Source organism: Dermochelys coriacea, chromosome 5 (genome assembly GCF_009764565.3).
Source record: "Dermochelys coriacea isolate rDerCor1 chromosome 5, rDerCor1.pri.v4, whole genome shotgun sequence".
Lineage (NCBI taxonomy): Eukaryota > Metazoa > Chordata > Testudines > Dermochelyidae > Dermochelys > Dermochelys coriacea.
This window is the reverse complement of record NC_050072.1, coordinates 74,715,156-74,737,949: the sequence shown is the minus strand read 5'-3', so window position 1 is coordinate 74,737,949 and position 22,794 is coordinate 74,715,156. Positions and strand designations below refer to the sequence as shown.

General features: G+C 40.6%; 1 protein-coding gene across 10 annotated transcripts in view; it reads right to left on the bottom strand.

Moving 5' to 3' along the window:
• Positions 1 to 22,794, bottom strand: part of COMMD10 (COMM domain containing 10) — a 165,544-nt gene that overhangs the window by 136,081 nt on the left and 6,669 nt on the right. For all 10 annotated transcript variants that reach the window (XR_006281334.1, XM_043514534.1, XM_043514535.1 and 7 more), the window contains exon 4: positions 22,461 to 22,616. Coding sequence is in view for 9 of the 10 variants with exons in the window: in XM_043514534.1 (XP_043370469.1) it covers positions 22,461 to 22,616 (156 nt within the window). In the remaining variant the exon portion in view is untranslated. The remainder of the gene's footprint in view (positions 1 to 22,460; positions 22,617 to 22,794) is intronic.

The window sequence follows — 22,794 nt, the reverse complement described above, 5'->3', positions numbered from 1 at the left end:
AAGAGGTTCAGGCAGCAGGACTGCTGGAATATATGGTGAGTGAGAGAGACCTTTGCTTTGTATTCACTTAGCTTGTTAAGTTAGGTGTTAGTTGTGTTTTACCTTTTATCTCCTTGTAACGAATTCTGACATACATCCCTCCCTCATTTCACGTAAGCACTTAAAATCTATCTTTCCATAGTTAATAAATTTGTTTTGTTGTTTTATCTAGATCAGTGTGTTTGGACTGAAGTGTTTGGGAAACCAGATTGTGCATATTATTTTCCATTAATAAACGACTGACTTTAGATGAGCTTGTAATGTACAGGAGGGTGCTGGGCAGTATAAGACGCATATTTCTGGGGGAAAGTCTGAGACTGGGAGTTTGCTGACGTTGCCCTGTAATGTAATCATGAGTGGTTGGCTATAGCATTCATATAGTAGAACTGGGATTGATTTACAAGCTGGAGGCTGTGTGTGAGCAGACCACAGGAGTGGTTGCTCTTATAGTAAAGCAAGGTAAAAGGCACCCAGACTGGAGAATTGAGGGGACACAGCCCAGATTGTACCATGGATAGTCACAATTTTCAACTCCAAGAGGTCAAAAAAATTGAGGCAAAATTCTAGGACCTGAGACAAGCTTAAAAATCATGCGATTTGAAAATAAAAATGTTGGAGTAAGGAGTGTTGCCTTCTCGTTTATGTATCGGGGGTAGCCGTGTTAGTCTTTAAGGTGCCACCGGACTCGTTGTTGTTTATGTGGATACAGACTAACAGATTTATTTGAGCATAAGCTTTCGTGGGTAAAAACCCCACTTCTTCAGATGCAGAAGATGCACCGGACTCGTTATCTTCTCATTTATGAGCTTTTAGAGTCTATTCTGCTCACATGTTCAAGCTCCATCACCATGAAGACTAAAAATTTACTTTAAAAAAATACTCCTACAACAACATGAAGTCTGGGTTTATCACCAAATCACGTGTCTCCAGGAGCTAGGGATTACATATTATGAGTAGGGCCCTACTAAATTCACAGCAATGAAAAACACATCACGAACCATGAAATCTAGTGTGTCTCCCCCTCAAGAAATCTGGCCATTTGTGTGCTTTTACCCTATACTATACAGATTTCACAGGGGAGACCAGCATTTCTCAAATTGGGGTCCTGACCAAAAGGGAGCTGCGAGGGGCAGGGATATGTTAGGGGATCACGGTATTGCCACCCTCACTTCTGTGTTGACTTCAGAGCTGTGCAGCATACCATACCTTGCTACCCTTACTTCTGTGCTGCTGCTGGCAGCTGTTCTGCCTTCTGAGCTGGGCTCCCAGCCAGCAGCCGGCACTCTCCAGCTGCTCATCTCTGACGGCAGCACCACCACAATCAGCAGCACAGAAGTAAGAGTAGCAGTATCACAATCCCACTATAATAACCTTGTGACACCCCCCCCACACCCCTCCTTTTTGGGTCAGGACCCTTACAATTAGACCATCATGAAATTTCAGATTTAAATAGCTAAAATCATAACATTTACCATTTTAAAAATCATACAACAGTGAAATTGACCAAAATGGACCGTGAATTTGGTAGGACTTTAAGGATGAGTCTTGTGATAAAATCAAGCTGAGATCAAGCAGATAGTTTATACATTTCTGCAGCATGAACAGGATGTTGAAGTATCAGCTAAACCACCCACTGTTTCTCCTCCATGGATTTTCTACACTTTAGCACCTATCTGCAGAGTAGAGGGTGCCAGCAGCATTTACCCAAGAGAAAGCAGTGGAGATAGTGGTGACAATAAATAAGCAGTACTGCTTAAATTGTAACAAAGGCTGCACATTTTAAGAGTGGCTGAAATCAACATTATCAGAATTTCTACAAAAGAAAGCAGCTTAGATAATTATGTGACAACCAATTAGCTAAAGCTTTAGTATCGACATATTATGAATACTTTGATTATTACATTCAGATCCTTGTGATGTTTTTGAAAAAATGTACTACATTTAAAATTACTAGCTTTTCACTAAAATATAATACAAATTGCATCTCCCATTTGTGCAAGATTCCCAGATGTGCGGCATTTAAAAATTACTAGCTTTTCACTAAAGGTAATACAAATTACACCTCTCATTTGTGCATGATTATACACTCTATGTAATAAAATAAATGTTAAAATAAATTTATTAAAATATCTAATAAATTCAAGATTTTGATATTATCTGATTCGGATTAGAATACACATATGCGAGCATAATTAAACCATATTAAGCCTATTACACTGCTTTATATTCATAGAAAACCTAGACACAGGAATCGTGTTGAATACCTTGTCATATACATCACTAGATCGCTGCATAAACAAACCCTACTCCTGTTTACATATAAAAGGATTTGAATGCTGACTGGCTTTGTCCTAGTGTGACAAAGTAGAAAAATTTACATTTATCTCAGATAAATACACTGCAAATTCATCCTAATTACAAAATCAGAAAAGCATAGCCTTCTGGACAGAATACTTGTTAGCAGGCAAGAGTAGTGCTAAATTGAGAGTGAGTGTTCTATAATTTTCTGTATATGGAACAGCAAGTTTAAGAAAGCCCAATACTGTAGGAAGGTAACCTTTAGATCACACAAACGCTATCATGCTTAAAGCATACACGCATATATACTCCCAACAAAGACCAGGGGATTATTTACACATGGATCTGGCTCATATTAAATCAGTATAAGTTTTTGGACAAGTTAGCTATCTAGTGGGAGTAGGACAGAATGGTACTTAAATTTAGCATGGAATGTAATACTGGTTGGTCAGAAACTTAAAGTAAAACTAAATTTGTGACAAAGGCCAAAATCATAGGCATCTTTTGTAACCTCCTTTGAAACAGCTAGATTACACAGTACTACTGCAACTACTGAGAAGAAAAATGTATACCAAGGAAATTATGGTATGGTATTAAATCTCTTATTGATCTAGCTCAGGGGTTGGCAACCTGCAACACATGAGCCAATTTTTACTGGCACGCTGCTACCAGCCGGGGTCCCGACCACCGGCCCCACTCAGTTCGCTGCCTGCCTGGGAGAACGGAACCCCAGACCGGCTGAGTGGGGCCAGCAGCCGGCAGGAGCCAACAGAACCCCAACCGGCGGCGGGCTGAGCCACTCAGCCCACTGCCGGTCTGGAGTTCCGGCCTCTGGCCCCGCTCAGCCCACTGACGGTCTGAGTGAATGGAACCCCCAGCCGGCAGTGGGCCGAGTGGGGCTGGCGGCCAGGACCCCGGCTGGCAGGAGCTGGTGGAACCCCAGACCGGCAGCGGGTGTGCTGCTACCGATCTGGGGTTCTGTCCGCCACCCAGCTCAGCCCACTGACAGTCTGGGATTCCGGCTGCCGGCCCCTTGCCAGCCAGGATCCCAGCCATCTGCCCCACCCAGCCTGCTGCCGGCCTGGAATACCAGCTGTCGGCCCTGCTCACCTTGCTGCTGGTCTGGGGTTCCAGCCAGGGTCCAGGCCTCCAGCCCTGCTAAGCCCTCCTGCCGGCTTAGGGTGCCGGCAGCCAGCCCAGGGCTCTGCAGCCCTTATCAAAAATTACTATACAATTAGCTTTAAAACTTGAAAACTTAAAAACCTGAAAACTTTGTATATTACAGTAATCGTTAAAAAAAATGTATAATGTTAATAAATACATAGGTTTGATGAAACAAAGTTGTACTTTTGTGCCTGTGCTTAATTTGTGTTTTTGATGATTTACCTTCTAAAAAACAAAAAAAATCTTGCATGTCTCGCACCCCCACAAGGGGCATCTCACACCTCCAGGGGGTACGTGCACCCCAGGTTAAGAACTACTGCACTAAACTGATAAGATCTGCATTTTAATTTAATTTTAAATGAAACTTCTTAAACATTTTAAAAACCTTGCTTACTTTACATACAACTATAGTTTAGTTATATAATATAGACTTGTAGAGAGAGATCTTCTAAAAACGTTAAAATGTATTACCAGTACGCGAAACCTTAAATTAGAGTGAATAAATGAAGATTCGGCACATCACTTCTGAAAGGTTGCCGACCCCTGATCTAGCTTATAATAATGAGCCCATCAATTGGGTCAAATCAGCTTCCAGTGATAACAGTCACTGATTTTAACATGACTGAAAATAAATATTAATATCCATTTTATAAATTTAAATTTTGGCACCGATCTGAGGCTACTTTCTAATAGTAGTGACCTTTCTGGTATTAGCAATGTCTACTCAAGCCACTAAGATGGACTTTCATGCTTTCAGTTTCAGCCAGTTACTTACTAGGCTGTTAGTAAAGAAATCATTGATTCACATTTGTATAGAAGATATGTAAAATCCAAAGCTCCTTAACTATTGAATCAACAGCCATTTTAAGTTAATTATTCACATTTATAATTACTTTTCTCTAGAACTAGTTTAACAATTTGAAGATGTGCTGGAGCAGTATGCCTGACTCTTCATTAGGGACATATTTTGCCTTTCCCCTAGTGAGTATACAAGGCATAACTGGGAGCATAAATAGTGAGATTCCAAGGCACATGGTAGGCAAAATATGGGTCATCCCTACCAAAGGGTCCACACCTACTGTGTCTGGAAGCAATGTTCCACTGGGAGAGTCCCATGTCGCAGAATGGAGGAGGTTTGTGGGAAGGACACAGAAGGGCAGATCTACAGAACATGCAATTACAGGTATGTGTAGCTGCAATTAGAGGTGTGATTGCAGCATGTGTACACACATCCAAGCAAGCTCTGATCCAGCAATGGAGTTCTAGCAGCAAAGACTTCAGTACAGGTTAGCCACTCTGAGCAAATACCCAAGGGCCCAGATGAATTCCATGCTGCCACAGCTTCACTACTATCGGTACCCAAACTGGCTAGATTAAAGCTAGTCTGGATGTGCCTACATGTGCTGCAATCACATACTTTGACCGCAGTGCAGACAAACCTATGTGGCTCCATCAGCTATTTTCCCCACCTATGTACTACCTTGAAGCTGCAGCAGTGATTTGAGTACATCCTGGAGGACAAGGGAATGGAAGATACTTCCCTACGTGACTCTTCTTAGCATCAAGCTTAACACAGGCTATGCACTGAATCCAGGATTTGGCTTATTATATAGCAGTTGGGAAGGTTTTAGAGCAGGTTAGCTAGGTCAAGTTCTAATTAGATTCCTACCTTCTTTGTAGAACCACAAGCTGGAAACATTTCATAGATCAAGAAAGTCCAGGCCAGTGAGAAAACAGGTTATTGTTACTATTATCTATGTTTGATGATGGAAATTATGCATACTTCAGTACCTCTGGTGATACTGCAGAGGCTGATGGTATTAGATAATAAGCGGCAGGACAGTACTTTCTTGTAAACTCAGGACCTACAGTAACTTTGCAAAGATCACAATCAAATTACATTGGCCAAGTCTCCATGAGTAAAAACAACAACATTAATTTAACCATACAGTATAAATGTATTTCTACTTTGGCATCAGCATATTAATAATCCCTTTGTCCCCTCATAGACTTGAAATATAGCCTTTGCTTAAATCAATCTATTAATTTTCAAGTTCCTAGGGCCAAAAAACAATAGAAGGTATTACGCACAATGGCATATGGCTAAGATGCTATATTAATAAACTAAACTATATAAGGTATACATTTTAGAGTACTCAAAAATGTGCTAGACACATCACAACACAGATGAGTTGCACCAAAATGTGTGCAATATAGTTTCATATATGCCACAGTGACAGGGCAACCAACAATAGGGAGAACATGGGGAGGAAGACAAGGATTACAGCAATAACATCACACAACTCAGCAGGGACATGTGTACAGTATAGTTGAGCACATTTTGTATAGCTTTTAGTAACTATGCATTTGAAATAAATGGCAAAAATGTCTTGGTTGACTCACTTCTTGGTGGTGTCATGGAAGAAGTGAGTATTAAAAAGGTATGTGAACACCCGGCAGAATAGTATCTGACACCTAAACTGCTCTATCTAAGCAGCTTTAAACTGCACCAGAGCTGAGGCAGAATTAGGGAGCCACAATTATCTCCTGGACAGTAGCCCTCTAAAGAAACCAGTGTAAGCTGCCTGCAGCAGAGACTAACACAGAGTTGTCTAGCATTATCTGCACTGCCCACTCAGTGGGACAACTCTGCACACTCTTTCCTACAGACTATTGAATGAATTTGTACCTGATTAACTTAGAAAAGGCTTAGTCCTCCCAATGGCTACAAGTGCTGACAAAAAAAAAATCCCAATCCTTTAAAGCAGGGTTTTCTAAAATGAAATGAGAAGTATTCAGTTTCTTGTTTTAAAAAAAAGTTAGTTTTTGTTTAAGCTATGTTTCTTTAAAGGAACATACCAGTATATCCATTTTACTCAACCCAAGTGTAAGATTTTTTTTTTGTGAGAAATGCTTATCTGAAATAAAAATCTGTTTTCTAAATTGCTATTACTGATTTATATTTTATTAGGCTGGTGTGGGAACATGGGTCATTGCTGGAAAACTGCAGGCAGGAAACAGGATTTAGAACCAGGAGACAGAAGTTATATAGCACACGTCAAGATATTGTAACTTCTTTTAGCAGGTCTCATTAAAATAAGTCTTCTTTCTATAGGCTAAAAGAGAACCTGCAGTTTAATAACCTCTTTAGTTTACTTGAGAGGACATCATGTCACATCACCAATCCTAGGGGATATGCAGCGGCTGTCTATTGTACAAAAGATAGAATGTTTTAAAACATTCTTATATGTTTCATGAGATTCTCTACTGAGTGCTATAAACACCTCTTTTCCTAGTCAGTTTTCCTCTTGATCATTACATAGTGAAATGACAAATGCCTTTGAGCTAGACTTTAAAAATATATGTTCAAGAAAAGAGAGACAAAGAATTTATATGCAGGTTTATAAAGCAACTGAAAAAAAGAGACAGCTGGTAAGCCTCAATAGTAATGATTATACACGTGCATGCACGTACACAGGCAGATAAAACCACATGAATAAAAATGGTGAATAAGTACAGTGAGAAACTGACTGAGAAAAAGGAAGGCTAGTGATGGTTACAGAAAAAGCTATTATAGTATTTGTTTGTGCCAGAAAGAAGAGACAAAACAGCAACTATTCATGACATTAAAGGAGAAAGTTATTTAGGAGGAACAATAAACTGGATTGTCCTGACTCAAAAAAATTAAAAAAAAAAAAAATAAAACCCAACCCAGGTTATTTCTAAATTAACTAATATGTAAAAGTTATTTGTTCAATCCCAAACAATACAACCTGTGCCACCTAATTCCTAATTGTTTATAGACCAATTTAAAAAAAAAAATTCTGATGTTATAATCTTGGCTAAACTCCCCATTTGGATAGTCAGACTGCTGTATTAGACCTAACCTTGGATCCCATATGTTTTTAAACTTACTGAGACTGACATTAGCTTTGTGTCTAGTCTTTCAGGCACACTGCCAAAGCACAGACTCCTGTGCCAGTACTCTTTCACATGTTGTGAAACCCCACAGCAGCAGCTATACTTCTATTTTTAGTGCTCCAGCTCAGTCGAAACAGGTGCAGGTATGTCTGCCTAAACTGAAAAAAAAAAATCACAACTTCTGCTCCAGTGTAGACACAGCCTACGAGTCTGGCTGTTTCCTCCTCCTCCATATTGCCTGAGTGCCAGTTATAGGGACACAGAGTATACAGGAGTGTCTCTCCCCTGCCCTGCCACTCTCAGTTCTGTCGCCCAAAGCAATAGCAGACAATCAGGGCCAGGACGAGCAATTGCAGGAAGAGTCCTTCTCAGGCTCTGCAGCCCCCTGGAGAAGCATGCTCACTCTGTGGGGATGGAACATCTGCAATTCAGTTGGTATGTAGGAGTTAGGAGGGCATGGAGCATAACCAGTTTAGCTGAAATCTTCAGAAGAGATAGCTGCCCAAACTCTGGGAAATCTCTATTGAGCATATATATTATATATATATAAAAAAAAAAAAAAAAAAAAAAAGATTTTTCAGGGGCTTATAACTTGGCCAAAATTGGGCAAATTTTCAAAAGAATGGCAAAAGTACTCCCCGACACAAAGGCCACCCCCTCCCAAATTTCAAGTCCCTGATCATGGAGGAACTAGAGCTTCTCAGCGAAACAGATAATTTTTTTTCTAATATGGACAGAAGAACATATTTTCCCCTAAACTCATTCCCAGAAACAGCTGAGCTGTTTTAGTTGAAACTTCAGTGGGCGTGGAAAACAAAGCAGACCCACAGCATGGAAAATTTCAGCCCAAACAGTTTAAGTTTGACAAAGTTTTTCTCAACTGAAAACACCATCTATCATGGAAAGCATCAGGCACTCATAACTACAGGCATCACTATCTGTGCCATCTATTATATAAAAAAAAAGTTTACACAATTTAGGACTAAAGAGGAATATGCAAATCCCAAGAGTTTTTAATTAAGTGGATTGTTTGGGTAATTGAAGAAATTCCCTATCAAGCACCTGGACACTGTTGAATCTAATTAAGCTATATCCAGTGCTGAGTGTACGAGTTTTTCATTTTTAAAAGCAATCCATAAACAGATTGTATAAAAAAAAAAGATTCATGAATATGAACAAACCCATGTTAAACGAAAGCAGAGTTAAGTAATGCAACGGCAGTACATCTATCAAGAGAACACTATCTAGGAGGATGGGGAAAACATAACAAAGAAGGCAGATGGTAGTGACTAGGAGATTTAATTTTCAGAAACATACAAGGTGAATGGGGATGTGTAGCAGACACAAACCCTCATGTTTTATTCCCTCTGGAGGGGACACTACCATAACTGGACAAACTCTTGGCAGAAGCTGAACTGGAGCCAATTGTTTCTTACATATACATCAGAATAATGACAGTCAGCAATGGAACAGAAGTCTTAAAATTCAGGTAAAAAGTCATTTAGAAAGTATCCACAAATTTTTTTAAAAATATATAGCAGTGTCAGTACTTCATGTATCTAGCCTGAGCTAACCATCCACACCAACCTATAGAAAGAAAATTGCATGTCTAATGTTCCATCAGCATGGAAGCATGCCCTCTGGAATGGTGGCCAAAGCATGAGGGTTCATATGAATGTTCAGCGTATCTGGCACACAAATATCTTGCAATGATGGCTACAAAAGTGCCATGCAATACCCGTTCTCACTTTCTGGTGACATTGTAAATAAGAAGTAGGCAGCATTATCTCCTGTAAATGTAAACAAACTTATTTGTCTTAGCGATTAGCTGAACAAGAAGCAGGACTGAGTGGACTTGTAGGCACTGAAGTTTGACATTGTTTTGTTTTTGAGTGTAGTTATGTAACAAACAAAAAAAATGTACATTTTTAAGTTGCACTTTCACAATAAAGAGAATGCATTATGATACTTATATGAGGTGACTTGAAAAATATTATTTCTTTTGTTTATCATTTTTACAGTGCAAATATTTGTAATCAAAGATAATATACACTTTGATTTCAATTACAATATAGAATATATATGAAAATGTACAAAAGCATCCAAAATATTTAATACATTTCAATTGGTATTCTATTGTTTAACAGTGCAATTAAAAGCGATTGTTTTTTTGAGTTAATCACGTGAGTTAACTGCGATACACATATATGCAAACACTCTGAAGTTAGGAAATTCCAGAATTAGGGTTGCCCGTGGGAAAGAGATTTCTGATAGTTAGATGGCTCTTTAAGGTAATGAAAAAAGGCATAATGAGATCCAATGGCTGGAAGCTGAAGTTAGACAAATTTAGACTAGAAATACGACACACATTTTTAACATTGAGAGTAATCAAGAATTGGAATGACTTAATCTAGGGATTCTTTGTCACTTTAAGCTTAAATAAAGTTTGGACATCATTTTAAAGGATATGCTATTGACAAAATAGAAATTACTGGTTAAGGATCCATGTCCTGTGTTGTGTAAGAAATCAGATGTAATGATCCCAATAGTCCTTTCTAGCTTTAAAATCTATTAATTTTGCAAGGTGGAGCACACAAAGAAGTTCTGATATTTTAAGTACAAAACTTCATAGTCCCTTTTCTCCTGTAACTTTTTAACTCTTATGAAGGAGTTAAAGGAAGAGAAACTTCAGAAAAATACCCACTGTCATGGGGCACCTGCCCCTCACAGATAGCTAAGGGGTTAAAGCCACCCTGGGGAGGCTGCGCAGGAGGCAGCCAATGAGGAAAAGGCTTATAGTGCCAGCCAATCAGGAGCAGCTTTATTGGAACATCCAATCAGGGCCAGACTGGCCCATATAAGAAGGGGCAGCTGAGCAGAGGAGGCATCAGTCACTCCCTGAAAGGTGAGGAAGGAGGACTGGCTGCTTAGAATACTGGAGCACCATGAACAGAGCAGTGCTGGGCAGGGTCAGTAGAGTAGGAGAAAGCTCCAGGCTGACAGCTGCCAGACTGTGGCCCTGATACAAGGGTGGAGAAGATGCTAGGGCTTCGGGAAAGTGGCCAAGGGAAGGAGACAGCAGAGTTGGAGGAGGGGCAGTACGTGGCTGTCAGCTATAGGATTCCTGGGTCAAGACCCGGAGTAGCGGGTGGGCCAGGTTCCCCCCACTTGCCACCTAAGGGAGTGGCTGGTGAATGAAATGCAGTTTGCCACTGAGGTAAGTGGTTGGAGTAAAGTGAGAAAGGCCAAAAGCCATGTAGAGTTGGACCTTGCAAAGGGAATTAAAACCAATAGTAAAAGGTTTTATAGCCATATAAAGAAGAAGAAAACAAAGAAAGAAGAAGTGGGACCACTAAACACTGAGTATGGCGTGGACGTTAAGGATAATCTAGGCATGGCCCAATATCTAAACAAATACTTTGCCTCAGTCTTTAATGAGGAGCTTAGGGATAATGGTAGGATGACAAATGGGAAGGAGGATATGGAGGTAGATATTACCACATCTGAGGTAGAAGCCAAAACACACACACACACCCTGCACATGCTTATCCACCCTAAGACAACCAGTAGGCTGGTGATCAGGGAAAACACCTGGGATGTGGGAGATGCAGGTTCAAGTCCCTGGTCTAAATCAGGTGAATGAATGAATTTGATCTCTCACAGCCCATCTGTGTGTCCTAGCCATGAGGCTATTCTGGGGAGGGTCTCTCTGGTTTTAACCAAAAATTCCATCCTGAACTTAAACTTTTCCTGATGCTTCCCGCTCCCACTCCCCAAAAGAAGTCAGTTGTGACAAATCACCATTTTCCAGGAAAAAAAAATTTTGATGAAAAATTTCCATCACAGCTCTACACCTCATGTCCTCTAACCCTCCCACTTAGACTCGCCCAGCCAAATTCAAAACTTATTTTACTATAAGTCTGTAAATACTCAAGTTTAGCTTATTAAGGCCTAAAATAAGTGTACAAAAAGGATAAATTTGCATGTGGTATATCAAACATCAATACCTGAACCAATAAAGTTTGTGAATTACTACTGCCCCCCCTACACACACACACACACAAGCTCCCTGTGTGCCACCGTCCCATCCCCCTCTATTTCAAGGGCACCCTGACGCCCTCCCCCTACCTCCTCTCCCATGCCAGGGGCTCTGTGTCCCCCCTGCCACCCATTCCCAGGGGTCGTGTGTCTCCTTTTTCTCCTCCTTCCAAAATACCTTTCTTACCCCCAGAATGGAAGGGACAACAGCCAGCTGGTGCCCCCTTCTCCCCCAATCATGGAGCAGACTTTGGGGAGGCATCAGTAGGAGGGTGGAAAGAATGAATCCTACTTCACTCTTCTCCTTCTGGTTCACCCTGCTGGCTGAGCATCTGCCCCACAGCTGTTAGGCAGCTTCCAGCACAAAGAACAAGGAACAACTTTTTAAGTGCAAATGGCTTTTCCTGTGCTTACCAAAATCAATAGGCAGTTCTGCCTATTGATGCTTAGAACATTCCCTGAAACTTTAGCAATTGATTAGATGCAGCGTTTAAAAGGATTACATCCAGACACACAGAAAAATGACATCAAGGTGAGTGCAATGTCCTGCTTTGCTCGGCCAAAAGGGATCTTAAAAAGTGACCTGCAAATATATAGTGTAAATTCCAGCATCTTTAGATCAGTATGAGCTGAAACATCCCCAAAACCAAAAGAAAAATAAAAGCATGGCCAACATTTCCATAGGATGTCTCAAGTTAGGCAGCTAAATAAAAGTGGCCAGATTTTCAGAGGAGCTGAGCACCCTATTGACTGGAAGTCAATGCGAATTGCTGGTACTCAGCATCTCTTAACATCTGATCCCTTACTCAGGATCTGGGCTTCCAAGTTTGAAATTTGTGGCATAAGCTTGTGTGTGAGAAAGTGCCGAATGCACCTCTTTGGGCTTGTCTACTCTGACACACAGTTCGGCCTACGCAGGTGTGAATAGCAGCATGCACCCGTACTGTGTTATAACTCCCCCATGTGGAAACTGCAGGCACTAACTAAAACATTCCTAGTTGTCCTAAACATAGTCATGTTTGAAGAGGACTATATTAATGCAAACTAAGTATCTTTTAGTTTGCACCCACAGAATCCACCCCGGGGAGTTACACGGCAGCACTTTGGTGCACACTGCTATTCACACCCCCATAGTCCAAACTGCAGGGTAGTGCAGTCATCGTGTCAGTCCAACTATTAGAGAAACTTGGAATGCATTGGTAAAGTTACTGGAATTTGGTACTTTACCTTTGCTAGAACCACTCTAATATTGTGTCTCTGTCTCTCATTAAAAGAACAGCATCTGATTAGATTAACACACTAATATACTGGAAAGTGACATAAAAGGGTACATCTTAACAATAATGGAGCTTCATATGGGAAACAGAAGTTGATGAATATTATAGGACAAGTTTTCAAAGAGGTTTTGTTATTTTTTTTGCACACAAAGATGATTAATGTACAAATGGCCGACTTCATCTGCAAGTATAGGGCAGCACATATATTTTGTATACGTGGGCTAAGCTTTTTAAAGGAGCCTATGGAAGGTAGTTGCTGAGTTTCCATTAAATATCTTGGATTTGGGCACATTAGACTCCTTTAAAAATCCCACAAATATATTCTAATATGTAAAAACTGCACTTGCAAACAGATACCACATGTTGAATACCTGGCCACATAAATACAGTATACGTATGCAAATACACACACACCCACCCACCCCCCTAAAGGAGTATTTAAACAGTTCCAATGATTTTGAAAAATGTAAATAAAACGTGGAAGATCTTTGAGGTAACATATGAGGATAGTGTTATCAAAGAGTATTTTTAGCTGGATTTTACATCTTTACTTTCTATGTAGATGCTATTCCAGTCTCAATGAAAACATCTCTAATTGTTTCAAAGGATGTTCAGGACTCCAATATATTTTATTTTCTGTCAATAGGGGCGGATGAAAGTGTTACAGTGAGGTTACTGCTAGAACTAAAACAACATATTCCAAATAAGAAAACAAAGTATATTTTTCCAATATTGCCAAAGGTACACAAAAAACCTATTTTGTGAAAATAAAAACTAAGTGATGACACCAAATAATTTTATAACTTTGAGGATGGTTAAATATTTCTGGACTTTAAGACCGAGTGTACAATGGTTACCAAAATGCAGTACTATGCAATTACTTTAAGAATACATCAATAAACATTGAAAGGTTAGATGAAAGAATTTGCACAGATATGCTGAACACATGGGAAACCAATAATATAGAGAAACCATAAATAAAGTCTTGCAGGCTTATCCTATTTTGATTTTAAAATTATTTCTATTTGGAGCTGATTAGACAGCTGAAAATATAGTGGCTAGTTCTGCATTTCTAAGTTCTTAGTAAGGGAAACCTCCCATTAACTTCACGGGGAGATTTTTCCTGAGTAAGATCTGAACGACTGGGTCCTTAAAAGATTTCTGAAGCAAGCAGCCAAAATAAATTCATAACACTCTCCCTATATTCAGCTTAGAGAGTGACATCTGGTTCCTTACACTCCTACGCTCAGCTCTCAAGTTTGAGTAAAGTCACCCCACAGAAAAATGGTAATTTAAACAATGTCTAGGCACACAGGTTAAACCTATATTTGTTTTGATAAACAACTAAGGTGAGAGCAACATTCCATTATTGCACTAGAAGATTGTTCTACTGGAAGATTATTATGAACCATATTCAGAGTTTGCTTATATTCAGAGGCTTGAGTGCAATACACTGGGCACAATGTGGTTCCACTACATGAGATGAAGACAAAGACATGAAGAATCTCCAGAAAGGGACTCAAGATGAAATATGATGCAAGTCTCCAAAGGCAAATACAAAGGAGGGAAGCAAAGGCATATAACACACAAACAAAGCCATGCTTAGCACACGCAGAGCAAGATGCAGGATGGCCACAACCCCGAAAACAGTGGAGGGCCAAAAAGTCATGTCTGGTAAATTCATGTATGTTCAACAGTATCCAACAGCAAGCCAGCTCCCAGTATGTAGTTGCATGCTGTGGATGAAGAGAACTCACGGTCATGCTGTTCCACTGCATATTTGAAGACCAACAAAGCCTTTTCATTCTGGCTTTATTCTCTTTGTTAGATCACACTTCTTCATTTTTACATGCAGTTTGTGTATTCTAAGAAGGGAATTTTGGTAACTCACTCATTTGATACACATGTGACTCATTTGCTGTTAAAGTCAGAGTGACACTATTCTAGATTCTTAACTAACTTCTGGCATTTCAGTGTACAAAACCTGAACATCTAGGTGTTTGTAAACATATATTTTCAAAAGAGGGGAAACCTCATGTGCAAATCTAGTATTTGTGTTCTCTAACTATCAATTATTTCCCTCACTGGATATCTGAGTGCACAAATATTTGATTTGAACACACAGTCACAGTAACTGCATGCCTTAATGAAGTACACAACTGTGCACAAGCCTGAGCTTCTCTGCCTTTTAGAAAATTAGGCCCTTAATACAGCTCTAAGTTTCTCAGATCTTTTCCATACCCCAATCCTTTTGTCCCAAAATCTGGATTTAACTGTGGCAGAAAGTTTAAAATTTGTGACCATAAACAAATACATTCATTTCCTGTCAGTGTATTAAATATTCTTTGTGTATTAATTTTGTGTACTATATATTTACTTCTATACCATAAAAAACACAATAAAATTATAAAATAATCAACCATTATCCTAAGACAGACAAAGCACAGAAGCAAAACTAGTTTTCTCCAATGCTGTCCAATCATTTTACAGTACTAATCATGGCATCTTGTAATACAAGGGCCAGTCGCACAGGCAAAATGTTTACAATTGTAAGAAGTTCTTTTAAAGTCAATAGGAGTATGAATTACACCTGATCAAAAGCATTTGTAGGTTCAGGCCCTAACATACAGATAGTGGAACGATAGATAACACACAGAGCACTTAAAAAGATCACTTTTTTAATAGGAGGGAAGAAGCAAACAGGTCCTATACTCTACTTAAATTACACAATATTTAAGGACCCATATACTGTGCATTTTATCTACTGTCACATGTCATTCATTCATTGCTTCATATACATTTTTACAGGATGCACACAACCAGATTCATGGTTGGTGAGCTGCATTATCTTCAATGGAGTTATACTACTTTACAACAGTTTACAACATACTTTGTCTGGCTATGTCGACTCCCTCCTCAGACTCTACGTTACCAGCACTCTCAGCTATCTTTGAGACACCACCGACTTCCTGAGGAAACTACAATCCATTGGTGATCTTCCTAAAAACACCATCCTAGCCACTATGGATGTAGAAGCCCTCTACATCAACATTTCATACAAAGATGGACTACAAGCTGTCAGGAACAGTATCCCTGATAATGTCACGGCTAACCTGGTGGCTGAACTTTGTGACTTTGTCCTCACCCATAACTATTTCACATTTGGGGACAATGTATACCTTCAAATCAGTGGCACTGTGATGGGTACCCGCATGGCCCCACAGTATGCCAACATTTTTATGGCTGACTTAGGGGACGAGAGCTGAGGAAGCGTTGTTCTAATGCCCCTACTCTACTTGCGCTACATTGATGACATCTTCATCATCTGGACCCATGGAAAAGAAGCCCTTGAGGAATTTCACCAGGATTTCAACAATTTCCATCCCACCATCAACCTCAGCCTGGACCTGTCCACACAACAGATCCACTTCCTGGACATACGGTGCTAATACGCGATGGTCACATAAACACCACCCTATATCGGAAACCTACTGACCGCTATTCCTACCTACATGCCTCTAGCTTTCATCCAGATCATACCACACGATCCATTGTCTACAGTCAAGCTCTACGATATAATCGCATTTGTTCCACCCCCTCAGACAGAGATAAACACCTACAAGATCTCTATCATGCATTCCTACAACTACAATACCCACCTGCTGAAGTGAAGAAACAGATTGACAGAGCCAGAAGAGTACCCAGAAGTCACCTACTACAGGACAGGCCCAACAAAGAAAATAACAGAACGCCACTAGCCATCACCTTCAGCCCCCAACTAAAACCTCTCCAACGCATCATCAAGGATCTACAACCTATCCTGAAGGACGACCCATCACTCTCACAGATCTTGGGAGACAGGCCAGTCCTTGCTTATAGACAGCCCCCCAACATGAAGCAAATACTCACCAGCAACCACACACCACACAACAGAACCACTAACCCAGGAACCCATCCTTGCAACAAAGCCAGTTGCCAACTCTGTCCACATATCTATTCAGGGGACACCATCATAGGGCCTAATCACATCAGCCATACTATCAGAGGCTCGATCACCTGCGCATCTACCAATGTGATATATGCAATCATATGCCAGCAATGCCCCTCTGCCATGTACATTGATCAAACTGGACAGTCTCTACGTAAAAGAATAAATGGAGACAAATCAGATGTCAAGAATTATAACATTCAAAAACCAGTTGGAGAACACTTCAATCTATCCGGTCACTCGATTACAGACTTGAGGGTGGCTATCCTTCAACAAAAAAAGCTTCAAAAACAGACTCCAAGGAGAGACTGCTGAATTGGAATTAATTTGCAAACTGGATACAATTAACTTAGGCTTGAATAGAGACTGGGAATGGATGAGTCATTACACAAAGTAAAACTATTTCCCCATGTTATTTCTCCCCCCCACCCCACCCCCCACTGTTCCTCAGATATTCTTGTTAACTGCTGGAAATAGCCTACCTTGCTTGTCACCATGAAAGGTTTTCTTCCTTTCCCCCCCCTGCTGCTGGTGATGGCTCATCTTAAGTGATCACTCTCTTTACAGTGTGTATGATAAAACCCATTGTTTCATGTTCTCTGTGTGTGTATATAAATCTCCCCTCTGTATTTTCCACCAAATGCATCCGATGAAGTGAGCTGTAGCTCACGAAAGCTTATGCTCAAATAAATTTGTTAGTCTCTAAGGTGCCACAAGTTCTCCTTTTCTTTTTGCGAACATAGATTCATAGATACTAAGGTCAGAAGGGACCACTCTGATCATCTAGTCCGACCTCCTGCACAGCGCAGGCCACAGAATGTCACCCACCACTCCTATGAAAAACCTCACCCATGTCTGAGCTATTGAAGTCCTCAAATCATGGTTCAAAACTTCAAGGAGCAGAGAAGCCTCCCTCCAGTCAACCATGCCCCATGCTACAGAGGAAGGCGAAAAACCTCCAGGGCCTCTCCAATCTGCCCTGGAGGAAAATTCCTTCCCGACCCCAAATATGGCAATCAGCTAAACCCTGAGCATATGGGCAAGATTCACCAGCCAGATACCCAGGAAAGAATTTTCTATAGTAACTCAGATCCCATCCATCCAATATCCCATCTCAGGGGATTTGGCCTATTTACCCTGAATATTTAAAGATCAGTTACTTACCAAAATCCCATTATCCCATCATACCATCTCCTCCATAAACTTATCGAGTAGAATCTTAAAACCAGATAGATCTTTTGCCCCCACTGCTTCCCTTGGAAGGCTATTCCAAAACTTCACTCCTCCGATGGTTAAAAACCTTCGTCTGATTTCAAGTCTAAACTTCCTGGTGGCCAGTTTATAACCATTTGTTCTCGTGTCCACATTGGTGCTGAGCTTAAATAATTCCTCTCCCTCTCCTATATTTATCCCTCTGATATATTTATAGAGAGCAATCATATCTCCCCTCAACCTTCTTTTAGTTAGGCTAAACAAGCCAAGCTCCTCAAGTCTCCTTTCATAAGACAAGTTTTCCATTCCTCGGATCATCCTAGTAGCCCTTCTCTGTACCTGCTCCAGTTTGAATTCATCCTTTTTAAACATGGGAGACCAGAACTGCACACAGTATTCTAGGTGAGGTCTCACCAGTGCCTTGTATAACGGTACTAAAACCTCCTTATCCCTACTGGAAATGCCTCTCCTGATGCATCCCAAAACCGCATTAGCTTTTTTCATAGCCATATCACATTGGCAGCTCATAGTCATCCTATGATCAACCAATACTCCAAGGTCCTTCTCCTCTTCCGTTACTTCTAATTGATGCGTCCCCAGCTTATAACTAAAATTCTTGTTATTAATCCCTAAATGCATAACCTTACACTTCTCACTATTAAATTTCATCCTATTACTATTACTCCAGTTTACAAGGTCATCCAGATCCTCCTGTATAATATCCCGATCCTTCTCCGAATTGGCAATACCTCCCAGCTTTGTATCATCTGCAAACTTTATTAGCACACTCCCACTTTTTGTGCCAAGGTCAGTAACAAAAAGATTAAATAAGATTGGTCCCAAAACCGATCCCTGAGGAACTCCACTGGTAACCTCCCTCCAACCTGACAGTTCGCCTTTCAGTAGGACCCGTTGCAGTCTCCCCTTCAACCAATTCCTTATCCACCTTCTGATGTTCATATTGATCCCCATCTTCTCCAATTTAACTAATAATTCCCCATGTGGCACGGTATCAAATGCCTTACTGAAATCTAGGTAAATTAGATCCACTGCATTTCCTTTATCTAAAAAATCTGTTACTTTTTCAAAAAAGGAGATTAGGTTGGTTTGGCAAGATCTACCTTTTGTAAAACTATGTTGTATTTTGTCCCATTTACCATTGACTTCAATGTCCTTAACTAATTTCTCCTTCAAAATTTTTTCCAGGACCTTGCATACTACAGATGTCAAATTAACTGGCCTGTAGTTACCCGGATCACTTTTTTTTTCCTTTCTTAAAAATAGGAACTATATTAGCAATTCTCCAATCATTCGGTACTACTCCTGAGTTTACAGATTCATTAAAAATTCTTGCTAATGGGCTTGCAATTTCAGGTGCCAATTCCTTTAATATTCTTGGATGAAGATTATCTGGGCCCCCCGATTTAGTCCCATTAAGCTGTTTCAGTTTCGCTTCTACCTCTGATATGGTAATATCTACCTCTATATCCTCCTTCCCATTTGTCATGCTACCATTATCCCCAAGATCCTCTTTAGCCTTATTAAAGACTGAGGCAAAGTATTTGTTTAGATATTGGGCCATGCCTAGATTATCTTTAACCTCCGCTCCATCCTCAGTGTTAAGCGGCCCCACTTCTTCCTTCTTAGTTTTCTTCTTATTTATATGGCTATAGAACCTTTTACTATTGGTTTTAATTCCCTTTGCAAGGTCCAACTCTACTCGACTTTTAGCCTCTCTGACTTTATCCCTACATGTTCTGACCTCAATTAGGTAGGTTTCCTTGCTGATCCCTCCCATCTTCCATTCCCTGTATGCTTTCTGCTTCTTCATTATCACCTCTCTAAGATGCTTGCTCATCCAGCTTGGTCTACAACTCCTTCCTATGAATTTTTTCCCCTTTCTTGGGATACAGGCTTCCGATAGCTTCTGCAGTTTTGATTTAAAGTAATCCCAGGCCTCAACTGCCTTTAGATCCATAAGTTCTTCAGTCCAATCCACTTCCCTAACTAATTGCCTTAATTTTTGAAAGTCAGCCCTTTTGAAATCAAAAATCCTAGTTGCAGATTTATTTTTGTTAATCCTTCCATTTAGTTTGAACTGAATTAGCTCATGATCACTTGAGCCAAGATTGTCCCCTACAACCATTTCTTCTATGAGGTCCTCGCTACTCACCAAAATTAAATCTAAAATGGCATCCCCTCTAGTCGGTTCAGCAACTACTTGTTGAAGGAATCCATCAGCTATCGCATCTAGGAAAATCTGAGCCCTATTATTATTACTAGCACTGGTCCTCCAGTCTATATCTGGGAAGTTAAATTCTCCCATGATCACGCAGTTTCCATTAGTATTTACTTTATTAAAGACATCAAAAAGGGCTCTATCCATAACCAAATTAGATCCCGGAGGTCTATAGCACACCCCAAGCACTATCATAGGAGAGGCTTTACTAGTTTTCTTCCCCAATGTAATTTTTGCCCAGACAGACTCTGTCTTATCCATTGCATCGCTTCTTATTTCTTTACATTCTAACTCATCGTTGATATACAATGCTACTCCACCCCCTTTACCTTTGTTTCTGTCTTTCCTAAACAGCACATACCCTTCAATACCTGTAGTCCAGTCATGACTACTATTCCACCATGTTTCTGTTATCCCTATAATATCTGGTTTCACTTCCTGCACCAGTAGCTCTAGTTCCTCCATTTTGTTACCTAGACTCCTCGCATTGGTGTACAAACATCTTAATTTTTGCTGTTTGGCCTCACTCACATTTTGTACCCTATTAGGCACAGTCATTCTACAGCCAGTATAACCTATTAGACTAGTATCCACACCGCCCTCGCTCCTTATATACACATTCTCCTACCCATGGCTGTATCCTTTCTTACTTCATCTTCTTCCCTCTCAATGCTAAAATCTGGCGTGGAGATTTTCCGGACATCTCCCAACCATCTCCCCCTAATTCCTAATTTAAAGCTCTCTTTATCAGTTGTGCCAGCCTCGATCCTAGAAGTCTATTTCCTTCCCTACTCAGATGAAGTCCATCCCGAGAGAACTGACCTCTGTCCGTGAATGCCTCCCAGTGGCCATACATCCCAAAGCCCTCCTTATAGCACCACTGCCTAAGCCATCTGTTGACAGTCATAATCTTGTCACACCTTTGTTGCCCTTCTCTAGGAACAGGAAGGATCCCGCTAAAGATCACCTGAGCCTCAATTTCCTTAAGCGTCTTCCCCAGCCTAGCATAGTCTCCCTTGATACTTTCCAGCGAGAATCTGGCTGTATCATTTGTTCCCACATGAAGGATAAATTAGGGGATTCTTTCCCGCTCCCTTGAGGATCCTTTTCAACCTCAGGTCTACATCCCTTATCTTAGCACCCGGAAGACAGCACACCCTTCTATTCTCAGGATCAGCTCTAGTTACAGGCCTGTCTATTCTTCTCAATAAAGAGTCCCCGATCACATAGACCTGCCTTTTCCTGGTGACAGTGCTATTCTCCAGTCTCTCCCCTGTTCCCTCTGGCTGCAAGTTCTTTCCATTCCTATTTTCCCTTACAATTCTCTTCAACCCATCCTGTATCCTCCTGGGGCTCATAATTGGTGTAGTCTCCCTTGACTCTTCCCCTTTTTCTATAGGGCTAGCCTCTCTTCTCTTCTTCCTTACCCTTCCACCTTCAGCGACTACCTGCTGAGCCCCTTCTTCGTTTTCCAACTCTGCAAACCTGTTCCTAAGCTCTATTTCTCCTTCACTAGCCCGTCTTTTTCTCTGCCTGGTTCTTTGAGTCACATGTTTCCACTGACCACTTTCCTCATCCAGTCTCTCCTCAAAATTACCCAGCCCTGCTTCCATCCGAGAGTCTGAGCTTTTCCCTTCAGATACCTCATATCTTTGCTCCATCATCTGCTCAAACCCCTTCCTAAACTCAACGAGACTTTCCACCTGCATCTCCAAACCTCGGATCTTTTCCTCCATCAGCTCTATCAGACGGCATTTCATGCAGACAAAACTCTCACCGGTTCCCCCCTCCAGGATCATGTACATACCACAGCTTCCACATCCAGTCATCCTCAATGTGTCTTCCACTACAGGAGTCACTCCCACAGCTTCCTCTGTATCTGTCATCTCCTTCCCACCTAAATCCTGTTAATCTGGGAAACACAAGCCACACCAAAAAGAACACCCCCCCAGCAAAAGCAAAGCCCAAACAAGCACCACAAGCCAAACTCCCCTTTCAAACTCCCACTCAAACTCCCCTGTTTAGAGCTCTGTTTGCTAGCTCCTGTGCCGCTGCAGCTGTCTGTGCCCCACACATACTTTGTGTAATTTAAGTAGAGTACAGGATTTTAAAGTGTCAAACCTATGACTTACATTATATATAAAATTTCCTTATTGTTTTTTTAATTTCTTGGCTGGTCAATAGAATTTGTCCTTATAGAACATAAAACGAATATTGTAATATTCGTGTCCTAATAATTTTTGTTTTTACTACTAGTTCCACTTAAAACGAGAACAGTTGCTACCTTTTGAGGGGCCAAAATCCTCTGCCTGAACTTTTCAATTGTATCTTGACCTGCAGCAGTCCACGCATTGACAAATGCTTCTGCTTTGTCTTGATCAAGGTGAATGCTCTCCAGCTGCTGTTGCAGAATAGCTGGTTTCAGGTTATGATAGACTGCCTATACAGCAGAAAAAAAAAAGTTAAATCCATTTTGGTACATGCAACTTTAGTACTTGATTAAGAAAAGCACTTTTCTAAATAGGGATGCTCTTCTCTATAGAGGTCTAAATGGTTCATTTTTTCAGTCTAAAACAAAGTACTTTATTAATGCAAAACAAAAACATGTTACATGATTA